We start from the raw sequence: 18079 nt of genomic DNA on the forward strand, positions 1-18079 counted from the left end.
TTTAGTTGTTGCGTGTAAGATGTTCAGATCAGTGTACAGATTTTCCCTGTAATTTGTACAAGCTTTGAGCTTTGTTTAAACAGTTGCAAAACACAAAAGGACAAGAGAGACTAAAGTATGATATTGGAGGCCTGAGTTACTGAACAGTCTTAATCTGCTGGTATATATTTGTGTCCTTTGGTGTGTAAAACAATTTGGAAATTTTACTTTTTTTTAAGGGGAGAGATAAAAAAAGATAGAATACAGATTTTAAAAACATGACTTCCAAAGCTGTACAAAAACTTAGTGGTGCATGACTCAAATCTGAGAAGCCATTTTGAAATTTGTTAACATATTAACAATGGGGGGATATTTTGATTACATCATAAGTAAAGACAAAATTGCCCCACCCCTTTTTCTCCACTACAAGGCTCAAAAATTCAACTGGTTATAAAAAAGGACACTTGTTTGAGCTAGAGTAGTAACTTGAAATTTTGGGTGTATACGATCTACTTTGTGTGTAGATTTCAAGCCAACTAGATAACATGTTGTTGAGGAACAGGATGACACTAGGAGGTTCTCTCATTTATAGAGATGGGCTGAAGTCTACATGAAGGCCATGTTACCAAAACTGCCTCTTTTTCAAATTTTGGTATACAGTAGATGATGTCCCACATGGGCCCCAGATGGAATCTGGTCTGCTGTCAGCCATCAACAAAGCGAAGGGAACATGTTACATACCACACCCCATGAGGTGAGCCTCACTACACAATATCTTCCAGACAGTCTGGGAGTTGTAATTAGACTATCATTCTATCCAAACTTGACAGGAGGTTGCAATGTTTGCCCACCTTGATCAGTTTACCCCCTCCTCAATCTGTTATCAGACAGGTATTAAAATTCACCAAGACATTAGGACCCCCGCTTCTGTTAGGTACTCAAGAAAATTACACACCCTTTGCCAAAGGCTTCGTTTTGCCTTTAAAAACTCTTAGGTTTTCCCTTTCCGTGTGCCAGTCTGGATTTCAGGGGAAGATCTGTCCCTCGAACTCTGATTTGGCTCCCAGCCCAGTCCTTACCCATGACTGAATCTCATTTCCATCTATCTCATTTGGACTCTGGAAGAAGCCTCGTCTTTGGTACGTATCACCCTAGTGATGGCCTATTACTCTTTTCCAAGCAACCTCTGATTTCCTGAGCCTCGTATGCATGTGTGTTTGTTATTGAATCAGCGTGTAATTCTCCTTCTTAATAAAACACTATACTTTAATTTGAAGACGCCTGTTCAGCTCCATTCTTAGAAAAACCGCCGGTCTTCTCAGTATACATTATCAGGAGGTGACCTTGCAATATTGACGCTAATTCTAAATTCCCCTAATCAGATCCTGGCTACAGCAGTTAGCAAACAGCAAAGATAAAATAAATGGGGAATTAAAAAAATCTGGGAAAATTTAGATTTTTATACTTTTATGCTAGTTTTGAATCAATTTCTGCTGTGAATTTTGATGAAGATGGCACAACTTCACTCGTAGTTGAGGAATGCATTTCTTTTGACCTTGAGCAGAGTTCCAAAATTTTTAAAAAACATTTCCATAAACCCATTATTGTTGTTTTTTGCTACACTGCCTTCAAGTCATTCCCTAACCCATGACGATCCTGTGGATTAAGCACCTCCAAAGATCCCTCTCTTTCATTGTTTTGCTTAAATCCTGTAACTCCATGCCTCTATTCTCCTTAAATGAATTCAAACCCATTTAGCATAGTTCTTCCTCTCTTCTACATCTCTCCACCTTCTAGCTCTTATGTATTTCCAATGAGTTATGCCTTCTCATGGTTTGTGACCAAGTATGACAATCTAAGTTTTGATCATCTTGGCTTCCAAGGGAGATTCTGGCTTGACCTGTTTAAAGGATCCATTTGCTTTTTGGCTGTCCATGGTACTCTCAGCAATCTTCTCCAGTACCACAACTGAAATGAATTTTCTTCTTATCCGCCTGGTGGGTGCCGTGGTTAAATTGCCTGTACTGCAGCCATTTCACTCAAAACCACAAGTTGCGAGTTCAAGACCAGCAAAAGGGGCACCAAGGCTCGACTCAGGCTTGCATCTTCTGAGGTCGCTTTTTTTAAAATGAGTAACCAAGACTGTTGGGGGCAATTAGCTTACTTGCTAAACTTAGCTTACTCTGCTGTCACCGCTATGATCTTTGGAAATTAGCGGTGGTATATAAATAAAACAAATTTTATTATTATTGTTCAACTGTCCCTCTACCAACTGTACATGGTGTGGGGGGGAAACATTGGTTGGATGAGGTCGACTTTAGTGCTCAGTTGTATATTTTTCTGTTTACAGATCTTTTTAGTTCTTTTCATAGCTTCCCTTCCCATTCCTTAGTTTTCGATTTTTTGACTGTGTAGTCTCCATTCTGATCTCTACTGATCCAAGACAGGAACTCTTTTACCTATTTCGATTTCCTCATTATCTAGATTGAAGTATTTTGGTTCTCTGTGGTCATTACTTTTGTTTTTCTGTGTGAAGAAGTGAATGAGTTGTTTGGCTTGGACTGGAACTAAAAGAACCAAAAGAAACCAAAGACTGAACCAAAGTATGGCCTTTAAAGCAAGTTAAAGAGCCTAACAAGATGGCTCCATGTGATGCATTAAATTTAAAGGAGGACTAGGACGCCAAACGCGAGGAAATGCTGAGGAACTTGGAAGCTGAACCAAGACCATGCCCGAGTGTGGACCGAAACACAGGATATGGCCAGATTTGTCCGATGCCCTGAGCTTGCCGAACGAAGGAGGAACGAGATGAGGAACTGACAGACCAATGGACTGTTTTGAACCAAGGAAAAATACATGGCTTTCTTCTCATTAACGAACTGTGTTGAGTAATGGGCTGCAATATTTGTTGGAAACTGCAGCAGCCAAAAAAAGCCCAGAGAGAAGAAAAAGTATCAAGGACAAGGTCCTTCATTTCCTCCTCATTTTGTTGGCATCAACCGCAGCACCAAATGTCATCCCAAGCCAACACCTGATCACTGTTCAGCGGGAAGGAAAGTATATGTATTGTTTATGAATGTGTGAGTGAATGAAAAGCTCTTGATACTCAATGATTGTTTAAAGTTTTGTGTTTTAATAAATTTTAATGCATAGTGGCTTAAACAAATTTGTTGTATAATAATCTGTGTCAGTCCTGTTTGGGGTAAGTACACAAAAAAAGAGATTTTTTCATTACACGCTCTAGGTTATTAAACGGTGTTTGCCCTTACCAATTCGGGCATAAACATCTATATGTTGAGCCTTAAGCCTCCCTTTGCACTTTCTTCTTTGGACCTTCTTTAGTAATTGTTCCAAGTCTGTGATGTTTTCTGCAATAAATATATATTTCTCCTGTCTTTACTCCACCTTTTTCCAGTGTCTAAACCTACTCTTCATATGATATTTTCCTCATATAGGTTTGAGCAAATAAGTGGAGATAGAATGCAGTCTTTCCTGGACCCATTTGCCAGGGCGTGGGGAAATTCTGTTTCTCAATATTCTGTTCTAACAGTAGCTTCTTGTTTGATGTAACAGATTTCTCATTCAGGCCTATCAGATGAGAAATCCCACTCCCATGTCCTTAAGAGCTATCAGTATAGCCATAGGCATCAATGCTGGACATGGTTAAATATGTATTGTTTAGTTTGATTCCCCATAGGAATAATGTCAATGTATTTTCAGGTTATTCATAAACCCTCTTCACGTGTTTATAAAACATTTGTATGGCATTTACCAAAAGGGGAGTGTTGTAAGCCCTGGGCCATATCAATTGTTGCTTTTCCATCTGAACGTGTGATGGTCTTTCTTAAGAGAAGTTGTTGTGTTAACGCCCTCAAGTCAAACCCCTGATCCATGGCAATCTGTGTATGAGACACATCCCAAACCCCCTGTCCTTCAATGCTCTGCTTGGAAGGCAATGACTCGTCTTCCCTTCATTAATAGCTATACTGTAGTGGTACAGTTATTCATTCAAGGCTACCTTGTGAAACTTGAAACGTAGTTACTTTTATGTATATTATATTTGGTACCTACCATATATACTCATGTACAAGTCGACTTCAGTCTAAGTATAGGAAGATTTCAGGGTCAAAATCATGGATTTTGATATGGATCTCTGTGGATAAGTCGAGGGTTAAACTTAGGGGGCTATAAACTTAGGGGGGCCATTACTTCTACAGTGTAGATCCACCATAATTTTTTTTTAGTGCTCTGTACTTTTTGAAGCAATCCTGTGGTATTTTTTCTTTCCAAGGCAGATGAATCTTGGCCATCAGTTGCCACCGTTCCTTCTCTGTCATCCCACCAGGCTTCAGGCACCAGCATTGTCAACTTATGTAGGGCCAAGCTGAGCCCTGCTTGGTTAGATGGAAGTTTTATTTGGCTGGCTGCCAGAAAAGAAATAGCAACAAGGAGATTATCAAGTGCGTTTAACAAAAGGCGGCGGAAAGTGCAAAGTCATGGTGAAGACCGCCTCTTCTGACTGCGTTCTTCATAAAGTTTGTGTAGCTCTTGGAATTTTCTTGGGCAGGGGATGTCCCTCCACCTCCACAAATCAACGCTATTTCTTCCTCCCATCCAGTGGATGAGGACATATTCAGAAAGGAGATTCACTAGAATGAAATTCTCAACATTTTGCTCTTCATCAGCATACACTGGTATTTACTCCCCAGGGAAGTTTCTGATCTATTTCTTTCTTTGCTGGCTTCTTAACCACTCGTTACGGGAATGTGCTGAGGTTTGACATGGTTGTAGGTAAGCCAGTTGCGTGGCTTCTTTCAACCTAAATCACTGGCCCCCTTAAGGGATGTCATTCCACCTCTTATTCCCACCCCACTTTTCCTACCAGTTGTAAGGTTCTGCCTAAATCACCTTCGCTAACCATATGTGACGACTCCAAATGGAGTTATCACATGGGAAAGGAAGGCGCAATTGCAGAGGCACTGCTTGTCCTTATCCCGTCCTTATGGTGTGGCACTTATTCCATCCTTCTCCCATCAGTGAAGTGGAATGGCTCCGTTATTTTTATTACGGAGTTTCTTTTAATACAAAGTGACAGGGCCCTTCCACTTCACGATGAGAGAAGGATAGGATAAGCGCAGTGTTCTGATAATCTTTGTGCAAATCGTGTGAGAAGGATGTGGAACAATCTGCTTCGCCCCGCCATTTTCCCCATATGTAATCTCCAATGTCACGCATTACAAAAGAGAACTTGCATTACAAAGAGAGGAGCTTTCCCTTATCCCCTCCCCCTTACCACCAATGTAAAGACCTTGCCTGTCCTACTACACTTATGTGTCCACCAACTGTGGTACATACTAGCTGCCTCAAAGATTCCCATGTGGGATATTATATCTCAAAGCCCTGTGATCTCAAGAACTTGCTTGTGAAGAGAGGGCCAAAAGAGGAGAGAAGCTTTGGGGAGAAGAGGAGGCGGGAAGGATGGGAAGTGGGTCTCTGGTACCACTGTACGAGGGAGGAGGGAGGTTGTGTGGGTGTTTGTGTGTGTGTGTAAGAGAGCAGAGGAGAGCATCTGTAGTACCTTGCATCCACAGGACTCTGGGAAAGGGCTGGAAGTCCCCTGATCAGTTACCATTTCATACTCAAAAAACATGCCCACTGACCCAATCAAAACTCTAAACAGAAAAGCACACCTGAACTTTGCACTGTGAATCATAGGACAGAAGTGTTAAAAGAGGTCATTATTATTTCTTATTAAAAAAAAAAGAACAAATTTTACAATGGTTTCTTCTGCCTATCCTTGATGGGTACCGGCACTGACATCATGCAGGAGAAATCCCATACTGTTATCCTGTTATTCCCACTTTGTTGGCTTTATGTTGATAAGGTCCTTGGAGATTTACTGAACTAAATTTAGTAGTTCCTTCTCGGTAATAAGAATACTTTGGAAATAATATGAATATGAAGAACAGTCCTGCTAAATTTATAATTACTTTTGGCTTTATTCTGAATCGGGATTGTATATATCTGACTGGTAATTAATATTGGAAAACCCTTACATGCAGTATCAGAATCATACTTTAGATTGCCATATGTATTTTTACACCACAGGCTGCTCTTTCATTTATTTAGTTATATATTCTTAAGCCACTTTCATTCCAATGTTACTAGAGCAGTGAATGATAAAATAACACCAGCAACTAAAATAGCTGCACTGCTACAAAATACGATATTAGAATGGTAAAATGAAATAAGCAGAGTAATATAAGGCAAGTCAGTAAATAATACCTGTCTGGACAGGTTAAAATGTTCAGGGAAACAGAAAAGTTTGACTTGGCATCAAATTGATTGCTAAGTCACCAGCCACACTTCTCTGGAGGAAGGTGATCTACAAATGATGTGCCACATAGGAGAAAGCTCTTCTTACAGATGTCATATTGTTATTAGAAGGCCTTACCTGCAGTTGTTAAGATATGGGCACAGACTAGATGTACCTTCAGTGTATTGAGTCCAAAACTGGTTAGCTGTTCATTGGTAAGTACTATGGTCCCTGAATTGATTTAGACCAACCAATCTCTTTTATGATGAGTGTAAATGGCTGCACCTATCAACTTTCTAATAGCCCACTCTGGATTAGTGGTGCTTTCAAACCCTTGCAAAGGATGGTCCCACTTACTAACACATCCCAGCAGTCCAGTCAAAAGGTTACCAGACTGACCAAGCTATCCCTATTCTTGTGGTGTATTGATGTATTTCTATCTTACTATTTTATTTTAGGATTTAGGAGTTTGCCTGCCTTTGTGGCTTGGCTTATAACAAACAGAATTCTCTGAGACAGTAATGTTCTGAACTGATTTCCTAACTTTTGAATATTGTATGTGTATGTATATGTGTATGTAATACCCAGCGGATTTCTTTACTTGTGTTTTTTACTACCTGATCTAAAAATGAAAATCCTTACAAAAATCGAGTTTGCAATATACCACTGACAAAGAATCCCCTTAGAACCCAAGAGATTTATACACGATCATTATTGTATAACTGTTAGTTCAAAGTACAGTTGTTGTACTAGTTACTTAATACATTTTATCTCATGCCTCCTCAAGGAGCTACAGATAGCCTGCAGATCTCTTGCTTGATCTGTTCCAAGACCCATCTGTTACATTTGTTTTTTGCTGTCCAAAGTATCCTAAGCACTCTTCTCTAGCACCACACCTCAAATTAAGATTTTGTAACTGCATGATGAATGATCATACTGCAGTGTAAGATTCATAAAATTTTCATTGTTTGGGTGGTACATGGCATACATCATGTAACATCTTTACCAGGTTAGCAAACACTGTTTATACATTTTGTATATTAGAGGTAACAGAGTTGTTTCTTTAGTCTTACTTTTCTTAGTGATCAAGATTAGGCAGGATAAGCTAACTTAGATCCCATTCCGCAGAAAGGCTGGGTTATAAATCTGATGATGATAGATAGATTAATTGCTTTATTTGGCACCTCATTGATTTCAGTACATGCTTAAGACTCAACCATTGAAATAATGGGATGTCAGCTAAAAGTGCTTAGACTTTACTAAATTAGTCCTAAAAGTTTTACTTGCATCCATTGGATTCCCTACATGTTCCATTGCACTCCTGATAAGTTAGAGAAGCTGTCTAGCAGTCTGTCAGGCAGTTACGATATAAAACTAGACTCATATCTCGTAACTGCTTCATTTCACATTTGTGATGTGTGGCAGCATTTTGGAGTTAGGTAGCCAAAAAAATACTCCCCTCCATGCTCTCGATCTCGATTACTCCCATCTTGTCTTCTATGATCTGTCTTGTTATGGCTCCTTTCTGCTAATATTTCCACCTAATATCTCTCCAGTAGTCCTTCTGTCTCCCCTTGTTAGCTAAGCGACTGTTTCTTCCTCCTTTTGGAGGATGAGGAGGAAGGAAAAACTGGGAGGTGATGCCCTAAACTGAAACAAACAAGTGAGTGAACAAAATGTTTAGGGGGGATAAAAGGGAAACAGCAATTTTATTAAAACAATGTGTTGCAATGGAATGCTGAAAAGATATTAAAAGGAATTACAAAGCATAAAGTATATGCGATCCTGAACACAAAAAGGCTTGTTCTGGCCTGTGAGCCACGCCCTAACATGCACAAGGCTAGTTTAACCAGTCAGTACTGGGCTAGGGAACTGCAAATCCCATACGGAGGTATCAAGCACACAAAATATCAATTCCTCTGTGCCTCTCAACATGGAATTAAAAGAGATAACACAATATGCCCATACAGTTGGGGAGTGCACAACAGAGGCCAAATTAAAAGGGGAAAACACAGTATGCCCATTACAGATAGAAAGTACAAAACAAAGACCAAATGCGTTTCGACTAGAACATCTTCGTCAGTGGTCATAGAAAAACTGTGAAGATAAAATAGGTATGGGTCACATACAACAGCATATGAGTAATGAAGAAGACCATATAGTTAAAAAACATAATACATAAATACCTAATATAGCAGCCTTGTAAGGTATATCAAATGGTATGTGGGCACATCCCATCGCTGTAGGTAAGTTCTTGGTCCTCATAAACCTTATATCATGCCTGAAAAAGTATGTATGCAGGCAACTTATGAAATATATATTGTAATAGTAAAAACATATATATTATAAAAATGCACTCCAAATTGTATCCATACTTACCTAGGACGAAGATGTCCCACATGTAATTGCAAGCGCTAATGGAGTTTAGCAAATGGGAACTCTATATCCCTTCCCAATCACAAAAACTGATACACCTGTTGAACCCCACCTGAGACCATTCTCCAGCAAGTAAGATCCTGTAGGTAATAATAACCCCTTCCATTATGTTGATCTAAGTGTACCAGTACAATGAGCCAAACAAATAATGTTTATGATAACAAACACTAACATAAGTAAAAAGGAATAACCAAATAATTACAGAATTTTAGACCAATTGCAGTTCTCATTCAATCCATGTGGTTTCTGTGTTTGTAGAGTGAAAATCCAAAACAGTTCTCTTTGCCGGAGTTGTCTCTCTAGATATGTCCCAGTGTTACCCATGCTGCTCCATATAAATTTTGGTATAAATGATAACCCTTAATGACCCCTAGATGAACTCTAATAGCCTGTCCACCATTGCCAGCAAGGCATGAGGACATGTACACACACCCCTGAGGGGCACCCACATCATCATATCTGGGGAAGTCGCATAAGAGGATTATCATAGGACCAGGAAGAGCAATTGTTTGCCTTGCCTGAGGCTCTTACCCCCTCCCCAGCTTAAGACCACTAAGACAATCAGACAGGGACATCCAGGTGAAAAGAAAGTAATTAAACACCTTTGTTCTCACCATCAAGCACCTTTGCCAGAAGCAAGATTTTGCCTATAAATACTCCCAGATTTGCCTGTTCACTGGGCCAGTTTGGATTTCATGGGGAAGCTATGTCCCTTTGAATCCTGGCTCCTGGCCAGTCATACCATGGCTGAGCCTCATGCCATCCTCATCAAACTCCCATTTGGATTCCTGGAGGGAGTCTACATTCTGGTATGTATCACCCCAGTGATGCCTAAAATCCTATTCCATGCTAACTCCTGCTTTTCCTGAGCCTTGAATTCATGTGTGTGTGTATGCGCAGCGAATGTGTTCCCCCTATTTCAATAAATTAGACATCTAGTTATTAAAGCCTGTCTCAGCTCCATTTATTGGGATCCCCTGGTCTACTCCGTATACATAACGGGAGACGATTCTGCAAGGGCCGTCGTAGCAGGCCCTCCTCTTGCAATATTTGAGCTAATAACAATAATAATAAAATTCTCCTAAATGGACCCTTGGCTACACTATGACCTCAACAGCCCCATCCTCCACATCGTCTTTTTTACATGTAAAACAAAATGTAAAACATTATAAAAATTGTTCCCCTGAAAATTCAATTATCAAAGGATTATAAGAATAAAATGGGTTTTACCTGTTTACAAAAAGAGAGAAAGGAGGGTACCAGACTACTCTTTCTGGGAAAAGAGATCCAGAATTTGAGAGCAGCCACTAACAGAAAACTTTCACCCATGTTCTAACCAAAAGTACATGTGAAGGAGCAGGACTTCTACAGAATTTCTCAAATTATGGGCAGATTCATACAGGAAAAGATGGTCTTTCAAATAATTTGAACCTGAATCATATAGGGTTTTATTAGCCACCATTAGCACACTGAATTCTGCCCAGAATCAGATGGGCAGCCAGTGGGGTTGCTGCAACAAGGAAGTGGTGTGCTCTCTGTAGCCAGCCCCAGTTAACACCTGAAGTTTCTGAACACTCTTCAAAAGAAGCCTCACGCAGAACACATTGCAGTAATCCAAATGGGATGTAACTAAGGCATGTGTCACCATGGCCAAGTCTGACATCGCAAGGAATAGGAGGAGATGGTGCACAACCTTAATTGTGCAAATACACCCCTGGCTGCCACCAAGACCTGAACTTCCAGACTCAAGGGTTAATTCAGCAGCACACCCAAGATGCAGATCTGCATCTTCAGGGGGAGTGTATCCCCATCCAACATAAATTTAATCCCTTTCAGATGACCAGGAGCATTGCTATCTTGTCTGGATTCACCTTCATTCCATTACTGATGACAGGCACTGGTGTAGGACCCCAACAGCTTCCTTGGATTGAGGTGGAAAGGAGTATCATAATCATCATCATCATTATAATGGTGATGATGATCATGATCATCATCACCATTTCTATCCCACTTTTTTTCCAATTCGGGAATCAAAGTGTCTTACAAATTAAAAACATATACAGTTGTCCCTCCATATCCAAGGATTCCTTATCTACAGATTCAACCATCCACGGATTGAAAATACTAAATATTAAATACCTTAATTTTGCCATTTTATATAAGGGATACCATTTTACCGCAACATTGTATTTAATGAGACTTGAGCATCCACAGATTGCTTCTGGTTTTCTTCACTACTGAAATACAGTACCTGCATGAGACCACATGGTGGTGGAAGTGTTCCTCACAAGAGTAAAGATACAAAATGTTTTGTCTTGTTTTGAAATTTATACTGAAGTATCTCAAAGCGAATCAAGACAATTCAAGTAGATGAAGCAACTATTCCAACATATTTTGTTCAATTAAGATTTTAAGTTTATGCTTGTGGTTTGCCGTTTCGATTTGATTTAGTGATGGTTTTTCTGGAACACAGCTTGGGAAAGTTACATTTTGGGACTGGAAATTCCAGGCTCCCTTGCCACTTTGTTTTTCTTAAGCTCTGTTCTGACAGTCCTGACTGAGTGCTAAATCATTCTCAAAGAAATAATTTAATATATTTTTAATCTTATGTTTAAACTATGTTTGGTTCAAATTGTTTTAATCTTCTTAAATCACACTTACTTATATGCTCCCATGAAATAATAACGCTCCCATAGAAATAATGATGTTAATAAATTTGAAAGTTCCTGTAATTTTTGTGTCACTGTGAACATGTGTTTTACACAAATGGAGCTATAATCCATTGCCCCCCATTTACCCCTATCTATATGCATCTGCAGGAATGAAAATATTTAAACATCTCCCACCAGGATGGAGGTGTACTTTGGTCACTGGTAATTGAGGGTTGGTATTTTTTTATGTTTAAGTCCACCTGGCTCAATATTACCTCCTACAGGAGTGGTCACTTGTGGCAGGTATGGCAACCACTATCTGCCCTGGGATGTTCCAAGGCTACATGAACTTCCAAAAATGCCAAACAAACAAACATCTAAGTCTCTGGAAGTCCACTTCTGGTTTTGAAAAAAGAGGTTGTTTTTTTAATTGTTAAACGATGTTTAAAAAGTGAGTTGCAGCTCCTGGATCCTTTTAGGAATACACAGTCAAAGCACCCCCAACAGATGGCCAGCCTCTGTTTGAAAATTTCCAAAGAAGGAGACTCCACTACTCTCTGAGGCAACATATTCCACTGTCAAATAGCTCTTACTGTCAGAAAGTTCTTCGTAATGTTGAGGGGGAACCTGAATCTGTTGCTCTGGGTTCAATTAACTGGGCTGCAGGAAACAGCTATTAGGGTCTTTTGGCCACCCACCATGGCATTTCATATCCCCAGTCTAAGACACTTTGTGTTTTCACCAGTGCTGGAATACACGGTAATATTTTAGGGTTTTGAAAAACTCAATAAATGGACTAAATGAAGCTAAGATGATCAAACTGAGGCAGCTGTACTTTGGACACATCATAAGAAGGTACAACTCATTGGAAAAAACAATAATGCTAAGAAGGAAGCAGAAAGAAAGGAGGGCCACATGCTAGATGGAAGGACTCTATTAGAGAGGTCATGGGTATGAGTTTGCAGGACCTAAACAGAGTAGTGGAGGACAAGGGTTCTTGTATAAGTCTCATCCACAGGTCACCATCGGTTGAAAATCCATTATCAAAGCAAGATCTCCTAGTTTATTTTGGAACATGGTGCAGAAAATTCCAAAATAAGAACAAGAACTAATTTGTGATCACTAACTATGTAGAAAAGTGCTGGTTGGGTACTGTAATCCAAAATACCTGATGTACCATGTTGGGAGAAGCTGTCCTAGGGCCATGCACAATAAATGCAGGAAAATAAATTTCCCATGGTAAGTAGACAAAATGCTTTGGCCTGCTGATTTTCTTCCCTTGGGACTTTCAGAAGCCAATAGAGTAATGTAAATCAGGCAGATGTTAACAGCTCTTCCATTTAGAAACACTTTCAAAAGAGAAGGAATTAGTGCATTATAAACTGAACATTATCAAAGCAAGATCTCCTAGTTTTGTGGCAAAATGACTCAATAAAACTGAAGAGATTACATTATAACAATGAGCAGTTCTTCAATAAAATTTATGGCTGATATTAATAGGCAAATAAATTCTGTTCCTCAACCACTTCCTGGTTTGAATGTTGTAGAGCTTGGAAAATAAACTTTTAGGACCCCTCACAGGAGGATTGTGGGAACTACAGCTCCCCCAAAAGTAATATTTTAAGTTCTAGAATGTGAGAAAATTCCAGAATGCCCCCCCCCCAATTCCCACACAAGTAGAGGTGCTGTTCAACAAGGTATGATTCCTGCAAGAAATATCACTATTATCCAAAGTTTTCCAAAGCACTCAACTTTTTCCACATGCACATATTTTTAGCATGTCTTTTAATGTACATGGACATGCATTTTGATATGTTCATGGTTTAAAAGAAGCCCTAATGTTGCAGAGATGCCATGAAACCCTATGAGTAAATTGTGAAGATGCTCATCTGGCACTAGCAACAGTGCTCCAATGTGGATCCATCATTTCTGATTTGCAATGGACGCTTTTGATGCACATAGGGCATTCCTGGTGCATCAGGGCCCATTGTGCATTGGGCCATGATTCTATTAGTCACTTCACCATTACACAATGGATGGCCATACATTGTAATACCACAGCAGCCCACAGCTGAATATGTATGTTGTGAAACTACTCAGTTCAATTTTGCGCACCTGTAAGGTCATTTATGAAGATGTACATCCCAAGCAGAATGCCAACCAGTCCTTGCCTTCCTCTGAATATTGGTGTCAGTAGAACGTATCAGAGGGGAGAAATTAAAGCAATGTGACAATGAAAAAGTAATTTCAGCAAAGGTAGAATTTCATTTGCATTTATTCAACAATTCCTCTCACAATGAAGCTCAAAGTGACATTTCTCTGAAACACTGTCCAGGGATGGGGAGGTCATAACAATATGTATAAAGAATCAGCCAGTGTGTAGACTCTCATAGTACAACATCAAAGGTAGAAATGTTACAAAACATATTTTAAAAAACCACTCAATCACAATAGTGCAAGAGGTTATAAACTATTTCTCTGTATGGAGGCAGTGAAAAATAGGCTGGGAGCAACACAAGCCCTTTATATTGATCATGACTAGGCTTAAAGTTTAAGGGCTCCCAAGACTGCTTTGTGGAAAACAGTATGTTTTTTAAAAAAAAGTTATTTCAGCAGTATATTATTAAACAGGGGGTTTCATTAGTTCCTGCACAGCTAGCAATACTGTAACTGCTTTTGTCTATAAGAAGGACATTTGTCACAAGGTATATGACTGTTTGTAATCTTGAACTGAAGGTAAATCTGCAAAATACACATGTAATTTGGTAGCAATGGCAATTCATTTGTGAGGCTCATTCCCCCCCCCCCAGCCTCTCCCACACATTTACAATGACAGGACGCTTTTGTGTCTGCTGAGTTTGGATTTATAGCTGTCATGTATGCCCTTGGATCCTTAACTGTGATAGTGCATCCCACGGAAGCTCCAAGTGTATGAATGGACCTCTTCTGGGCATAATCACAAAGTGCTCATTTTTACTGTTAAAAACCTCATACCCTAAGATTCACAAGACAAGAGGTAACATTCTTCCCTTTCCATGCCTTTCCCCAAAATTACTTTCTCTAAGAGCAGCTGAAATATGACTTGCTAAATAGGGTATAAATCCATCTAGTTCCTATATCAGAACATACATATTCTCAAAGAGTACTACCCAACATACATCTTCTGGAAGTGCTTCTGAAACCTTTTGTTTATGTGTGCCTTCAAATTGTTTTGGACTTATGGTAATCCTATGGTGAATCTATCACAAAGTTTCCTTGGCAAGATTAGTTCAGAAGGGATTTGCTTTCTTCTGAGGCTGAGGAAATGAGTTTCCCTGGCTGAGCAGGGATTGGAACCCTGGTCTCCAGAGCCATAGTCCAATGCTCAAACCACTACAGTGTTTGTGGGTACGCTTTTAAATGTACCAAGGGGGGATGTACATAGACTAGGGAAAGTATTTGTTTACTTGGTATTTGATGGCTGGCAATTGAATGTGCCAACCAACATCACTGAAAAGATTTTGCCCCAAGTGAGTGAGGGTATAAAAGCAGATATATGCCCTAGCTGTTATGAATTGTGTCCCCAAATTGATACCCCTTGATCCAGTAGTATGTATACATGTCCCTTCAAAAGCAGTAACTTTACCTTGTCAGCTATTGATGGAGAGCAAGGAGTGGCTGAATATGGGGCTTCTCTGTTTCATCTTCTCACCAAAGGGCTGATGGGTATAATGAGTGTTTTGGAAAGAACTGTGGCCATATACAGTTGGACTTTATCTATGTGTTAAGCATGATATCATGGGATGTGATATAAACATTCTACCTGTGATACTCTGTATACAGTGACCCTTCACATTAAAACAAGGCCAGGGATTCCTTTTTGCACTTTAAAAGTGGAGAAGTGGAATATTTATGACACTTTTGTGATAGTGGTGTACAAGAATGGGCAAAGACATTTTATGCCTGAAGTAGAAAAATTAATGTATAACAGTGAGGATGAATGACATCCTAAGCCAGACAATTTATTTTGGAACATGGTGCAGAAAATTCCAAAATAAGAACAAGTAAATAATCATCCCATCCTGCCTTTTCATGTCACCCAAATTTTGCTGCCTGTGGGGGACTGCGTCACACAACTTAATGGCAGACCTGGCTTTGATGATGGGATACCAATATGTGAGGGTGTGAGACAAGAAAGTTGGCATCCACAATCCATCAGCCATTTCCAGAAAGTGCAAACAAAAACAGAACTAAATTGTGACAGTGTTATTCTCAAGGGCATTGTTGATATATATATATATTGATACCCCTTGATCCAGTGTGTGTGTGTGTGTGTGTGTGTGTGTGTATATATATATATATCCGCCCCTCCATTTTCGCAGGGGAATCATAAAATCATAGAATCATAGAGTTGGAAGAGACCGCAAGGGCCATCCAGTCCAACCCCCTGCCATGCAGGAAATCTAAATCAAAGCATCCCTGACAGATGGCCATCCAGCCTCTGTTTAAAGACCTTCTGGACACCCCCCCATGAAAACAAAAAATCGCCAGTATTCAAGCCCCATTGACTTGAATGGTGGCATGCACCCCATTTTGTCCCCCTCTATTTGCCACCTGCAAATGGGTGAGGGACGCAGACTCCAAGTCAGCGAAAATAAAGGAGCGACTGTAAAAAGACATAAGATATCTTTCTATATAACCTTCACCCTAGGAGTGAAGCTGATGTTGCCAGTGGTAGCATTCCCCTTGTATGAATAGCAGCTCTGGAGAGGCAAGTTTCATTTGAACTGCAACATTGGTATGCAGGTGTGTCAAACTCCATTTCCATGCATCATGGCCCCAGCCTGTTTTTTCCCCTCCTTAATTAAGGGATATGACATGTGATCCCATCAATTTTGGCCTTCCTAATTTATCTGAACTAGGAATTTGTTGATATAAAGGAGAAATACTGAAGACAGGGCTGTGTATATATCCCACTCACTTCCATGCCAGCATTCTCTAAAGAGGCCAGCCAAGATACTGGTGAAACATCAGAAATAAACCCTTCCAGAACATGGCCACATAGCCCCAAAAACCTACCAAAAACTATGGGTGCCAGCCATGAAAGCCTTCAACGTTACAGGGCAATGTGTTCTTATATTTCTTCTTTCTCCCTTTTTCTCCTTTCCTCTCCAAAATGCAATCAAATATAACTGAAATTCTGCCCTATGAAACAGACTACAAATATGCTATGCAAAATAATCAAGAGTCACTTATTTTGTCTAGTAGGTATTCAGCTTGCTCAAGCCAGCCCCACTGCAAACATCCTGCTGAGGCACACCCAGACTTTCTATAGTCATATCATCTAGCAAATCTGATTTTGTGCCCCCAACTCCTCAAAGCAAAGATTTTTGCCTTTGCATGGAACTATTGTAGACACAAACAGCCATCCCCGATACCAAAGCCATTATGTCTGTATATTATAAAGGAATAGCATCCATTATTGATAGCACACAGAAACTTTACACTGTGGTTTTCTTACGATAAGATGTAGTGTTTGAAATTAGCCTTATCAGAATCTACCAAAGAAATGATAAAAATAAACAGAGCATCTCTTTTCCACCATGTTCATTTAGAAGGGAAACTGTAGTTTCTCAACAAAACATTAATCTGGGTAAAAAAGATGTGCCACTCAACCAGCCAAGTAAAAGTTCAGATGAATTATATTTCCTCCAAGTATCCTCCCAAGCAACACTGATCAAACATCAGTCAAGTAGCAGCTAAAGTTATGTCTAAAGAATAATCCTGGACCCAGCAACAGACTTAACTGAACAAAGGTAGTTTTCCAATGACTAGCATCCAAGAAAAATGTGCAATATTTAAATGTTCTATCTCGGAGATGGCAAATAGGGCAGGTCAATTTAACTGCCTTCCAGCTACTGGAATCCCCAGTGGTTCTATCCACTTGGTTTGAGATGAAAGGGTTATAATATCTTTTCACTGATTAGAGGCAAAAAAGGGGATCCTGTGGTATTTTTCTCATTCTTCCATCCCTTTCAGTCATGTTACAGATGACCTGCGAGATCTGTTCTGAGGACTAAATCAGCAGTTTTTTAAAAAGGATGTGTCCAGTACATACTAGGAAAAGTTTGTTAAGAAGACTATGGCTACACCACATTTGAGTTGCGGCTGTCAAAATACCATTATTTTACTGCAGGACAAATAATGGTAGGGATTTAGGCAGGCTTGGGTGAACTGTAAGCCAACATTCTTAGTATGCCTCTGTCAAAGTCACCAGGTTGTTGTAAACAAATCTCAAAAGAGTTTCTTCTCTAAAGAAGGTTGCAGAAGACAAGGAAACCTTACAACACTCTAAATACTTCTTGGATCTTCCAACCACTGAGGCAAGGTGCTGTGTTCTCTCTTCTTCAGTCCCTGTCAGTTTTACTGTTCCAGCTGAAGATGGACCTTTCCCTCACTGCACAGCACAGTCCTTGGGATTACTGGTATCTTCTCCCATCATCTCTGCATTCAAGCTCTTCTTCTGCTCTATTTCCACCTGGAAATGAAAATGAACATGGAAATGAAAGAGCTGCTGAAAATAATGAACACCTACTTATTTTTCTCTTTTCTGGTCACCTCATTTGGCAGCTACTAAAGTGATGATGGCCTATAATTATTGTCCACATGTGGGACTCCCATTTGGCAAAATAGGACAGACACCCTTCCCCCCAAGAAG

General features: G+C 39.8%; 2 protein-coding genes across 3 annotated transcripts in view; both read right to left on the reverse strand.

Moving 5' to 3' along the window:
• Positions 1-8696, reverse strand: part of GTF2A1 (general transcription factor IIA subunit 1) — a 40629-nt gene extending 31933 nt beyond the window's left edge. The window contains exons 1-2 of the mRNA XM_042460492.1: positions 8675-8696; positions 2439-2546 (exon numbers count right to left, since the gene is read on the reverse strand). Coding sequence (XP_042316426.1) covers positions 2439-2546; positions 8675-8696 — 130 coding nt within the window. The remainder of the gene's footprint in view (positions 1-2438; positions 2547-8674) is intronic.
• Positions 8697-16798: 8102 nt separating this feature from the next.
• The window catches only part of STON2 (stonin 2), a 91584-nt gene continuing 90303 nt past the window's right edge, over positions 16799-18079 (reverse strand). For both annotated transcript variants that reach the window (XM_042445946.1, XM_042445955.1), the window contains one exon: positions 16799-17899. In XM_042445946.1, the coding sequence (XP_042301880.1) occupies positions 17816-17899 (84 nt within the window). In that variant the 3' untranslated portion in view covers positions 16799-17815. The remainder of the gene's footprint in view (positions 17900-18079) is intronic.

The sequence above is a fragment of the Sceloporus undulatus genome, chromosome 1 (genome assembly GCF_019175285.1).
Source record: "Sceloporus undulatus isolate JIND9_A2432 ecotype Alabama chromosome 1, SceUnd_v1.1, whole genome shotgun sequence".
Classification (NCBI taxonomy): Eukaryota; Metazoa; Chordata; class Lepidosauria; order Squamata; family Phrynosomatidae; genus Sceloporus; species Sceloporus undulatus.